This window comes from Prorops nasuta, unplaced genomic scaffold, assembly GCF_024137725.1.
Source record: "Prorops nasuta isolate Cenicafe-Biocafe unplaced genomic scaffold, Cenicafe_Pnas_1.2 PNAS00005, whole genome shotgun sequence".
NCBI classification, from domain to species: domain Eukaryota; kingdom Metazoa; phylum Arthropoda; class Insecta; order Hymenoptera; family Bethylidae; genus Prorops; species Prorops nasuta.
In genome coordinates, this window is record NW_027116802.1 from 4,600,631 (window position 1) to 4,613,494 (window position 12,864).

The 12,864-nt window shown below is 45.4% G+C and overlaps 1 protein-coding gene across 3 annotated transcripts; it reads left to right on the forward strand.

Annotated features, from left to right (window-relative positions):
- Positions 1-516: 516 nt before the first annotated feature.
- LOC136773678 (cyclic nucleotide-gated channel alpha-3) lies at positions 517-10,118 on the forward strand. Of its 3 annotated transcripts, none has more exons than XM_066727515.1 (14): positions 517-1,902; positions 3,497-4,204; positions 4,269-4,588; positions 4,670-4,887; positions 5,012-5,226; positions 5,312-5,567; positions 5,645-5,899; positions 6,140-6,270; positions 8,122-8,262; positions 8,347-8,499; positions 8,565-8,714; positions 9,058-9,225; positions 9,295-9,630; positions 9,694-10,118. In XM_066727515.1, exons 2-14 carry the CDS (start codon positions 3,829-3,831, stop codon positions 9,963-9,965), a joined length of 2,991 nt encoding a protein of 996 aa, XP_066583612.1. In that variant the 5' UTR covers positions 517-1,902; positions 3,497-3,828; the 3' UTR covers positions 9,966-10,118. The 3 variants fall into 3 exon arrangements, with proteins under 3 accessions (XP_066583612.1, XP_066583613.1, XP_066583611.1); XM_066727516.1 differs by having other exon boundaries at positions 9,073-9,225; XM_066727514.1 differs by having other exon boundaries at positions 4,269-4,540; positions 4,652-4,887; positions 9,295-10,118.
- The last annotated feature ends 2,746 nt before the right edge of the window (positions 10,119-12,864 follow it).

Consider the following 12,864-nt stretch of genomic DNA (forward strand, 5'->3'; position numbering starts at 1 on the left):
TGCAAAACCTTTATTAAACTTATTTTACAGTTTGCATGGGGGTTTTAGTGTTATCTTTTTGTAAAGTTGATAGATGCTTTAATTGTTCAGTGGGCACTGGAATTTTCAGTATAGTACCTTATCGTACCGCAGAAAGAGATTTCCTCTACCGTCTTTTGACAAATAAAGGAGCAACAGGTACATGATATCTAGTATGTATGGAATAAACTTTGGGGGGGGGGGGGTCAAGAGTGACATTTTATTATTATACACATACTCAATTCAGTATATTTGAAGTTTATATGAATAATTGAATCTAATTAAAATTTATTTCGTTTCTGATTGTAACTTGGATTACAATAGTTGGATTAATATTTCTGTCACGTGTAGGAACATTATAATTAATTTTAAGAAGCTGACAATTGACACATATTTTGTTAGAAAGCTTATTATCGCCAGAGATCTGAAGCCTGCGGCTATTAGCCCTCTTACATAGAGGTCGAGACTCTAGAGTCTTGAGTGAATAACGCTGTCAACTGAACAGTTTTCGAGCAAATTACTTTGTCATCAATGTTGCGAATAAAAGCAATACGCGTGCAATGACAAGAATAGATTTTCTTGGCTATATTTAGAATGCAGAGGAATGTTTGGCTAGAAAGGGATTTTTCGTTTGCTCGACTATTATTGATAGCTGCAAGCTACATAAGTGTTGAAATGGCCTTCTTATGTACACAGAGGTAAGAAGGCAAGGGTGCAAGTCTCTTGAGGATATTGAGCTTGCCGGTACACCAGCGTGGAAAATCGTAAACATGGTTTGACTTTGATCAGCGGCCTATAACAACGTATTAATGTTATGTGATGAAATACACTCATCTACACTTTTTGTCATCCTCTTTCATACATGACAGTTCGTGGTTGCGCGCGTGTTTTTCTTGTGTCTGCATTACTCTGTATAGGATAGAGGATAGAGGTAGAGTAATCCTGCAGGATAGATGGTTGATTCGTCTCACTCGCGTCCACTCGCAACGAGCTAGTCGTGCCAATAGAGGAAGTGGGAGAGAGCGTAGTGTCGTTTATGATTTCCATGCGAGAGAAATGAAAGAATTGCGAGAAAAGGAAATATGGCTAAAGTGACGGAGGGTAAGAAAATCTGACGTCGTTGTGGTTATGTATCTACTGTTTTGGTAAGACGCGAATATTCGTTTTTCTCCGTCATCTTTCCAAAGAGCTCGATCGTTTCTTCCACTGCGTGTTTTAGTTTGCTATTACGTCTCTCTCCCTCCTGCTGATTCATCCACCGACGTCATCGCGAAGCGGTGCTTTCGTACGGGGTTGCTCCTGCGCGATGGGATGCTGCAAAATAATCATCCCTACCACGGTTGGTTTCTACCCCGCTGATGCTTTAGTCGGCGAGTCGGAACAGGAGCACTAGGAGGGGGGGGGGGCATGGGACGAGAGTCGCGAGAGGAGAGAATACCGAGCAGTGAGTGGTACAGTGGCAGTGAGAACCAGGCCGCCGCCATAGCCGCTCCCCGGGTAACGAGGAGGAGAGAATACATCGTATACATATAGCATACACACTGCGACAGTGTTAACGTTCACTTATCCTCGTAAGCGTTCAATTTGAATTTGATCTCTTTGTCCGTTCCAATATTCGCACTCTGGCGTGATGGTCGTTGACGTTGTTCGAGCTCAGGGAGCCTAGAACAGCAGTGAGCAGTGAGCAGTGCTGGTGTACCGTGTACCGCTGCTCCTGCGCTCGTGTCTCGTCTCTCATCGGCACTGGAGTCAGGAACTCATCTCGCTTCCTCGCAATATCAATGCTCTCGTCATAACCCATTTAATTCCGAAACCGGCTAACTCATACTTTCAAGTGGTCAGTGACAATGAAACGAATGATTTCCTCGGAATAGCCGGCCCTTGGTAATTCATTGCAATAAATATTATTCAAGCGACACTTTGCACTTTATTAATCTTAGAGTATTACGGTATAAATAACATGCTCTTGATGCACGTTACTTGCAAAGTGAGATGGTGGTAGTAAACCAAGCGGGGAGAAGAAGAGGGAAGAGGGGTCCAGTGGAACGCATGCGAATCACGATCGACGTTTTTGCGTGGTACTCGATCTACCGCAGCGTAGCCGGCTCGGCTCAGCTCGGCTCAGCTCCCCTTCTTCTCTTTATTTCTCTGCTCCTCTTACATTTTTCACTAATTCATCCCGACTGTTAAATTTATCAAGCTCGTTTCGGATAACTCTCGCAAACCTAACCTCACTTTTCGCGAAAACCAATCGTTCTATCCTTCCGAAGAGAATTTCTCAGCGTAAAGCTTGCAGAAAACGTGCACGCTTGTTGTCCGTCGGTAACTATTCTCTCGACAACGACGTCAACGACGACGATGATAACGGTTCAAGGACGAGACAACTTGTTGCGGTAGGGATCGTGCGCCGCGACTTTTCTTGCACGTCTCGAGATTTTTTCGATTCAAGGGGATAAAAGCATCTTAGCCCGATCCATAAAAGCAGCGGTAAACTCTGTTTAAGGGAGGGATTCTTAAGGTGAATTTACTGACACCTCTCGAGAAAGCGAACGATCCGTAAAGCGTGATCGTATACCATGCCATAATTACATTCATTAATCTTGGAGAGAAAGAGAAAAATCTAGTTTTTTTTTCTATTTACAAACACGAATCGAGTCGACCTTCCAGCTATTTTCATCTCATGGTCGATATGAATAACGGAGGTAGTCCGCAAACAAAAGCCTTGCTACCCCTCATCTCTCCTTCCCTCTTAATCACACTCTCTCTCTTTCTCTCTCCGTCTTTCTTTTTCATTCAAGGACCATGCAAAGAAAAAAAAGAAGGAAAGAAAAGAGAAATATAGCTATATAACTAACAATCGTCGCGGCCGACTAATGATTGACCACTTCCACTTGAAAATATCTCTCGGGAGTTTTCCGTCGCGTTTCCTTTTTAACCAACAGTAGTATTAGTAGTAGTAGCATAGTAGTAGAAGTAGTAGTAGTAGTGTATGCGCGATCGTCCCTCTCGTTGATATTGATCTTTCTATCGAGAGCGTATAAATAGGAGAGACGGCAGGACGTTAAATAGCAGGTCGATTCGTAAGTATAAGCCGTGCGAATGAGCATCTTTGCGCTCGTTCCAATTTTCAGGCAATCATGAGTGCGATCGATCGCGCCAGCGATTTCTCTGTGCGAAGGATAACTGTCGCAGATATTCTATATATATATATATATATATATATATATGTATATGTATGTATGTATATATGTATATATATTTATATATGTGGATGGGAGATAAACTCGTGCTTGTGTTTGCGCGCTACTGCTCGCGGATGACACGCTGGTTGCCATGGAAACCTTCTCGCGCATCCTGTCCTGGTCGGTCGGTCGGTCGGTTTTGTTTGTATTCCGGCAGACCGGCGATACCGCGGTGTATACGATAACAGAGCCCCGAGGTTGACCCAGTGCCTCTATTAACTAGAAAACTGTTGCAGGTCGAAGAGAATGGAATCGAGATGTCGGGGATAGAGGAGGAGAAGACGGAAGGATCAGCGGTGGAAAGGATCTGAGAGATGCGTTGGATTTCATCGAGCACGTGGTCCGTTGCGAGGTTGTGGTGACACGGACGGTTGTTCGACTGTAAAGCAGAAGAGTCGGTATGACGAGCAGCTACGCTCGGTGACACCGGCTACACCGGTTATCATCGCCATTGTCATCGTCATCGTCATCGGAGCGGTACCACCCACTCAGTGGTACGGCCGAGAGAGCCTCCTCGTTAAACTGGTAAGAAAAGGCAGCAAGGCTGGATCACCAGTGGTTCCGTGGAATGTCCTCGGGCGCCAAGCGCCTGGTGCAGTCCCTCCGCGGCCGGAATGGCTCTAGCGGGGGAGGAGGGGGAGGGGGAGGGGGAGGAAATGGTTGCGGTAGCGGCGGCGGAGGCGGCGGTGGTACCGGTCCAGGTGGCTCCAGTACCAGCGCCACCAGGCTCTGCCACTACGACAGTGGTCACGAGCTCGACGAGATATCGGTGGTTCGAGGCAGCGAGGGACTTCACACACCCACGACCCCCTGCCACTGTGGGCCCACAGCCACGTCCATCAAGTACGGCAGCGGCCAGACCCTCTACAGCATCACTGGTCTCGTACCACCGGCCTCCGCGTCCTCGATGCTCTCGCATCGTCAGCAGCACTCACTGCAATCCGGTTGGTTCGCCGTCGATACTCTCGAGTTATCTTTGATCGTTCATCTGTACCGAACTGCTTTCAGGTCTGGTCGCGAAGCGGGGGCAGGGCGAACGACTGAGCGGTGGCTCCGCGTCCGCTCTGGGATGCGGCCTGGACAGACACAGGCTCAGGGGCGCCGGAGACACTCGCTGCTCGATTGGCGCTCGAGGTGCCAACGATGACGATGCTAGGAGTACGGACAACGTATACAGGTCTAACATTCCATCTCGGCAGAGCCTTCTCGACCTGGTCAGTAGCAAGTTCATGGGCCGCCATACGCCCACTCATCACTACTATCATCAACAAACGCAGCAGCTGCACTATAACAAACAGTATCAGCAACAGTCGCAGCAGCAACAGCAGGTATTTTCTGTTGGGAGTAAGATCGACGGTACAGGCGAGCGAATAACGCGTTAATTGGATCTTTTGTACCGTTGGTCGCAGCGCTACTTCAGCTCGTCCCGTGACTCCCTGCAAGGTGCTTACGTTAACCGTGGTGCCAGTGAATTGGACCTCAGTAGAAAACCACGAAGAAGGGATCCATTGAGAAGCAGGTTTAAGATTCAGAACGTTGGAGTTGCGTCGCGTGATCAGTCCCATCTGCATACACCCGCTATATCGGCCAATCACTACGGCAACAATAGCTGCAACGGTACCGAAACGTGAGTCTCGATGCTTTCTGTCCTACCTATCGGATGCGGTAACATTTCATTGGATGAACGTTGCGCAATAAAGAGACAGAAAGAGAGAGAGAGAGAGAGAACAAAACGATTTGTCAATCTGTAGAAGGTACACGGCACAGCAACAGCAGCAACAACGCGGCAGCAGAGGTTACCCTGGTCAACCGGGTACAAGGGGCTTTCGCACTGGAGCCCCCAATTGGTCCTTCATCTTTGATCCCGCGGGTCGGCTATGCTACTACTGGTCTATGGTCGTCTCACTTGCCTTCCTCTACAACTTCTGGGTCATCATATATCGATTTGCCTTCCAGGAGATCAACGGTCAGTCGCACGCAATTTTCTTCATTCCTGTACGCGTGCTTTTCCAGGATAACATCGTTGAAAAGTATAACATCGATGCTTCCAGGTGAAACCCGTTGGGTCTGGTTCTGCCTCGATTATTTCTCAGATTTTTTATACGTATTGGACATAATCTTTCACATCCGAACGGGTTATCTGGAGGATGGCGTTCTCCAAACGGACGCCACGAAACTTAGGAACCATTATACCAATAGCACTACCTTTTACATAGATATCCTGTGCCTGCTACCCTTAGACTTTTTATACTTATCTATAGGGTTCAATAGTATGCTGCGAAGTTTTAGGCTCGTCAAAATTTACCGGTAAAGCTTTATCATATTTTTTATCGACGCCTCTCCTCGACCTAAATTCTAACAATAGCATATTCTCTTTTGCGTAGGTTCTGGGCTTTCATGGACAGAACTGAACGACACACCAATTATCCAAATTTATTTCGTTCTACGTCCTTGATACATTATCTATTGGTAATCTTTCACTGGAACGGGTGCCTCTATCACATTATTTATAAAAACAATGGTTTTGGTAGTAAGAATTGGGTGTTTAGCGACTCCGAAACTGCCGATGTGGTCAAGCAATATTTGCAGAGTTACTACTGGTGCACTTTGGCGCTTACAACTATCGGTGACTTACCCAGGTAACTTTTTCCAATGTTTGATCACACTTGATGTTTCAATTGTTTCATCGCCCTCTCTCTCTCTCTCTCTCTCTCTCTCTTTACCTACCCCCATCTATCTCCATCTCTCTGTACTATCTATCACTGTTTCTCTCTCTCTCTCTTTGACTCTCGCTCGCGCTCTTTCTCTCTTTCTCTCTCTCTCTCTCTCTCTCTCTCTCTCTTTCTCTTTCTCTTTCTCTCTTTAATTTCTTTTCTCAGGCCGAGAAGCAAAGGAGAGTATTTATTTGTAATAGCTCAATTGCTTTTTGGACTTCTTCTGTTCGCTACGGTGTTGGGCCACGTCGCCAATATAGTCACTTCCGTCAGCGCTGCTCGCAAGGAATTTCAAGGTGAGAAATTATTTGTTTATATCTACATATCTATAAAAATTACATATCATGTTAGAAAAATGTCTTTAAGGGATGGAATAGCATTTTGAATGTGATAACTGTGTTAAGATTTTGAAAAACAATCGACGTACCTGGTTACTACGTGAAATTAATCGAGCGACTGATTTATCGATTCATGTTTTGTTTACTTATGAGAAAAGAGCAGTGAAGTAAGAGATCAGAAGGCAGGATGAACGGACAGCAGAGACAGAATTAAATGAAAGGATGAGTTTTGAACCGATGGAAAGGTAGAGGGAAAGAACGCAAGAATGCCGCTAATAGGATGTAACAAAGACATCAGCTGTAGGAGGAATGCGCGGCTGCTGTCGAAGAAAAAAGAATCGTCCGTAAAAAAAGCTCAAGGTTTCTCGACGAGTTTAATCAAAAGTTTTCAAAGCAGTACTTCTAATAATTAAAACCAAGTTTCACTGACGGGTGGTTTTTTCTTCCCTCAGAAGTTAAAAGCACGAAGAAAGAAGAACGGAGCGATCCGTCTCAGGCCAATGAAGCTCAGGATGGAATTCCTGACAAAAAGAATTGAAAAGCGATGTCGTCAGCTTGAGGATATTAGCTTCTCTTTCTCCTAATTACGAAACGAGCGGAAGGATTTTAGGCTGAGAGAACTGTTAATGGATTAACGAATAAAATTGTCCAATTGCAAAAGACAATTTGATATTTTGAATTGCTTAAAACTAGCTGTTAAGCGTATTTTATGGGTTGGACGAATCCGAAATTACCAACGAGACGTCTGGTGAATCGGATTAAGTTTCAATCTCGTGAGGGACGACGGGAAGAGGCTGGGGGAGGCATTGAATTATCAGATTAGTGCAGATTGACGGAAATTTTGCTTGCTTCAGTAAAGTATACGCAAGGCAAAGTTAGTGCAGGGATGACGGAAGGAAAGTTTGGAGTATCGTGCAACTATCTGCAAATAAGGATCGATCGGGGAGCTGTGGTTGTTTTGGTCCTTGCACCGTACATGCATATACATCACGGTGTGTGGTTACATACAGCCGTACGATGTGGTGTATGGAGCCTAATATATGCCGGATGGTGCAGTAGCGAGACTCGGCAGGCTCAGCTCGGCCTCTCAGTAGAACAGCCGCAGCAATGGGCAGCCGCAGCGTCTCAGTGGAGCCGCGCGCGACCGGTCACCGGCGGCGTCTGCGGATCGATGACGTCAGCGCTGCTATTTTTAGCTACCACGAGTAGTCTGCGCCATGTGGGACGGGGGTGCCCAGCTTCGGTCTGCCTCGGTTCCACTCGGCTCGCTTCGACTCTATTCGGGCTATGACCCCGCTCATTCATCTCATCCTCCTGACCCAAAGACCACCCGACTTTTCGACTCTGCAACAATTTTGCGCGGACGCAACGGAATTTTGCATCAAATGTGTTTCCGGGCAAAATTCCTCCTATTCTCGCAGAGACGTCGATCATTGAAAATATAACATTTCATGCTAATTGTACAGAGTCTTCTCGTTTACACTTTATTAAAGAGTTCTGGAGTACAGATGGAACGGCAAACTTATCTCTGTGATTTCAGGAGACATTCAATTTTTGCACAAGACCCTCTCCGAGCTTTTTACCATTCGCGTTTAAAAAGGTCGTTTGCAAATTTTTTCTCTCTTATGGTTACAAAGATACGGGTCTTTTAAAATTTGTACTCTGGGACGTTTCGAGTGAGAGGCCCTGTAGTCGCGGGTAAGTATGAGTAGTGTAACGTGCAGGGAGGATTTGGACGACCCGAGCAGACTCATGTAGATATAGTACAAATAACGAGTTTATCCTGATCGTGTTATGATTGATTTTCAGCAAAACTGGATGGTGTGAAGACGTATATGAGAATGAGGAGAGTACCGAATCACTTGCAGGTTAAAGTAATCAAGTGGTTCGACTATTTGTGGTTGACGCAAAAGTGTTCGGACGAGGAAAGGGCGGTGAGCTGTCTTCCTGGTGAGTGAGCTCTCCATTATACCGATGGGTATCCTATAGCAAAGCTATATATATATAAATAACTTTGGCGAATCCTGTTTTCAGATAAATTGAAAGCCGAGATAGCGATAAATGTGCATCTGGATACACTGAGGCGTGTGGAGATCTTTCAGAATACGGAGGCAGGTTTCTTGTGCGAGTTGGTACTGCGACTGAGGCCGGTGCTTTTCTCACCTGGTGACTATATTTGTCGAAAAGGTGCGAGTGCGTCGACTCGACAATCTGGCGAGGATTCCCTCTGAAATTGAATCTCTGTTCGATAGGTGAGGTGGGCAAAGAGATGTACATAGTGAACAGGGGCCGCCTGCAGGTAGTCGCTGACAATGGCAAGACGGTGCTGGCTACCTTGAAAGCAGGATCGTACTTTGGGGAAATCAGCATTCTCAATATGGGCACTGCAGGTAAAGAGTGCGGTAAATATTCCAAGCGACGAAAGGGACCGAGAAACGTCTTTCCCGTTCGTTTTTCACCATTGAGTTATCTCACGTTTCACCTGCCAGTGCCGGTATGAGCCGAAATCTCGAGCATCGTTTTAACCACTATTTTCTTCTCCCTTCTTCATTATTCGGAAAATACAATTTTCAAGCATGACTACGCACTTGACCACTACACGTAGCAGATCGTAGCGTAAAATATTCTCTGCACATTTTTTGCATCCTACTCTTTATATACGATAGAAACGTTTTACTCTGCTTGCGAACTAGATTCATCCATCGAAAGTCTCGATAATCATTAAATGGGGCTACATTTACGCAGGTAACCGACGAACAGCCAGCGTGCGCTCGGTGGGCTACTCCGATCTCTTCGTTCTGAGTAAGAAGGACATGTGGGACGTGCTGAAGGAATATCCGGCTGCCAGAGTCCGGCTCGAGGCCATTGCCGTTAAGAGGCTGGAAAAGTATAAGAGGGCACCTTTGGAGAAAGGTGGGTAACGCTGTGTGTCATATCTTTGACCTTGAAGAGGGACTAGTGGAAAATTTTCTGTTTGCGCAGCTGCCATGGGCAGATGCCAGAGTACCCCAGGTTTGGTGGAGTCCCGGGGCAGGATCCCACTGGAGGATATGTGGATCTCGGACGTGGATCCGAAGTTGCAGGTGTACTCGTCGTCGACGGGTGGCGGAGGCCACTGTTTGTTCTCGGCGAGTCCGAGTCCTGTATCGACGCGTCCGTCGCGAGGAATATCCATCGCTCCTAAGGAGATCGGAGTGAACGGTATAGCGAGCAGCAGCAGGAGCATGGACAGCCCCATGAGCGCTACCAGTAGCGGTCGAAGTAGCGAGGACGCTACTGCCAGAGCTGCGCAATCCGCTCAACCCTCCAGTCATTCCGGTTTGAAACTCTATCCGGACTCTCGCTTTCCGCCTCGATTCGCTAATCGCGCCAATTTTCCAGGTATGACGTGCAACAGCATGACGCACCTCGTGTCGGAAGGAGGAGCGACGCCACTCCTACCGGGCACGCACGAGGACCTACTGGCTGAGATCAAGCGCCTGAGGGAGCGCCTGATTTGCCTGGAAACGGAGAACGCGTCGATGAGCGTGAAACTCAACCAACAGCAGTGGGACGTCGAGCATAGGTTGGCGGAGATCGAGATGCAGATATGCGGCGCAAGCTCCGCGTCGAGCACCGAGGACAACGAGAGGAACAGGGAGAGTATCATTTAACGAGAAACCAGGCCGCGGCGAGAGCGCGGCAAATCCATTCAATCGATCGGCAGTCTCAGTCAGCGTCTCTTCTTGAGCGACGACGACGACGACGGCGACCAGGATGACCACCAGCAACGCTCGAGATACCACCCGGGTACCAAGTGCAATGGCTATTTCTCGCAACCAGGTAGCAAGTCTAATCTCTTGCTGTGCTACGACTGCGACCAGAAATCGCAGAGCTGCGCCTACGGACCAATCACGCCGACTAGATGCGTAAGTCTCCTCTACGATCTTGCACAGGTGTATCGTTTCTCACGTACGATTTTCGACACCAATCTCCTTCTCTCTTGTGCTCATTTTAATGGCTCGAATATATAGGGAGCCGATTGGTCCAGCCAGAGCGAGGATGCCGATGTCGATTGCCAGGAAGACGAGACCGACGTGGAAGTGGAAGTGGAGGTGGAAGTAAAAGTGGATAAAAGCGGTGAGGAGAAGAGAACGGTAGGAAGCAAGAGCGCGCCTGCGGTATGCGATCTATGCCAAGGGAATGGATTCTTGATACAGTGCGCTCATTGCGATTATTCTGCAGAGGGCGATTTGATTTGTTTTCGCTGTGCTACTACCAGCGACGAGAGCTCCTCGAACGGTGGTAGCGTCGAACGGAGACAGGCCGAGCGCACCTGTCCGCGTTGCGTGCTTCAGGTAAGCCGAGAGAAAATCAATGGTACTCGTGTTTCTCTGTTGCAATAATGATAATATACTAGTACTATCGATTAATTTTAACAAACGTGCAGCAGATCGGCGAGCTGGACAGAACAGAGTCGAGCGAGGCGGATGAACCGGCGAGGGATCGCTTGGATACCATCGTGGAGGTCAAAGGTGACACTGCCAGTGAAAATGGCGAGGACAACGCTCGAACGAAGATAAACGGTGCTAGCAGGGGCGCGAAATATCTCAATTACACGATTGTCCTGTTTTTGTAAATAAGAATAAGTACCTATAGCGAAGGACAACGAGACACTGCCAATGTTAGAAGCCATCGCGTATATATTACTCCCCTCTTCTTTGATCATCGCATCAGCTTAGGGTCCAAATAACTAATATGCAACAAACAATAACAAAACGGAACAACAGAAAGACCAAGGAGAACCAATGCGACGTCGGTTTTTCCACGACAATGTGTGTGAGAGACACTGCCAGCGATCCGACAAACTCTAGCAAATATTATACTATATATTAATGAAAGAAAATATGCCAACTGCGAGACAGTATCGCCAGCAAGCTCAACCTTACTGTACAGAAAATAATGGGGATGCAATTAGCAGCTCCGGTCTTTTGTCCACTCCTCCACCTCCTCTCCACCCTCTTCTCGTATACTATACAAAATACAATTTACCTAATTCCCTTCAAGTTCTCCCAGCATCTCTTCTATCCATTTTTGACTCTCTTTCTCTCTTTCTCTCTTTGAAAATTTCAATCGTTCTTATTTCCTCGACTTATGTAAATAAACTGCCAGCACGAGACGATTATTCCACAAATCTTATTGTAGCATATTCTAGATAGATTTAAGAGTGAAACGATTGTAAAGATTTGTTGACTGAGGCAAACGAAAATTTTTGGTCGATTATGTTTATGATAAATTCAATGATAACGATCAATAATAATAATAATAATAATAGCAGTAATAGTGATAGTAGTAAAATTAAGAGTAAAACTAGCCCGTGTAACGCTACACAATAGCGTAAGTAGTGTGGTACAAAGATACGGAACAAAAGTTAACTTTCCACTTTTAAGATTACGAAATACGGATATCTGATGCAATATAATTTTATGTGATATCTTTGGGGAATGAAGTGAAATAAGTCGATATGATATATATTACGTTACAAAACGTATTGCACTATCCATAATGATCGATCAGAGGTTAAGATAAAATACGAAGAAAAAAACACTGAAACTCGTACGTACGTGTGTGTGTACAATCAATTTGAGATTAAAATATGTAAAAATTTGTGCAAAGACTCATCCTATAACCAATGTCGGGACCAACTTTGAGAAGCCATTATCCGTGACATCATTGCTTTCGAATCCCGCTTAATAACGACTAGAGTTTTTTCATTCACACGGCCATCAGCAAAGAGGGCATTCACACATTGTCAGTATTGAGCGAAATTTAATTACAGCTACAATAATAAGAGAGCTTATCAATTACTGTGATTTATAATGTACAAAATAAAATTAAAATTACTTACCATTTTAATGTATAATTGTACATTTAAACTACATATACTTTACATGTGATTTTAATTTTATCTTTGTAATTTCAAATTACAGTAGCTTAATAGATCTTATAATTGTAACTTTAGCTATATTTTGCCCGAAAGTGTGCAATGACAATGGGAGATAACGACAGATTGAAAAATTCTTTAGTCTTATCCATCATTTTGAGCATTCCTCGTACTATGTGATAATACCAGAGAACGAAGGGACGTGGAGAAGCTGAAGAAGCTTGAACTAGTGGTACCAGCAATTTTCTTTAATTATCATACTCATTGTTGTTCTTGTTCTTCTTCTTATTATTATTATTATTATTATTATTGTCACCATCATCATCAATCATTGTGCGGCGATACGGAAAGAAAGGCCGATGTTTAAGCTTGCCCACTTATTATTGTAAAAGTTAAAGTACATGCGTAGTATACACCCTCATCTTACCACTTTCGCATGTAACGAGAGATTTGGATCGATGAGTCATCTTACCTAGAGGCAAGGGCGTAATAACTACGTGAGATTAATTAAAGTAAATTAATCGGGAGGGGTTACTCCATCGAAAAATTAATAGCGATTAAGTGCTCTTACAACGAGAATGAAACTCGTGAAAAGATCCATCTTGTTCATCCTGTAATATGGGTGACGC

Coding starts and splice junctions, on each gene's coding strand:
- LOC136773678 (XM_066727514.1), top strand. CDS start 3,829: ATGTCCTCGGGCGCCAAGCGCCTGGTGCAGTCCCTCCGCGGCCGGAAT. Junction 4,541..4,651: donor ATCATCAACAAACGCAGCAG/CTGCACTATAAC, acceptor TAATTGGATCTT/TTGTACCGTTGGTCGCAGCG. Junction 6,271..8,121: donor TGCTCGCAAGGAATTTCAAG/GTGAGAAATTAT, acceptor ATTGATTTTCAG/CAAAACTGGATGGTGTGAAG.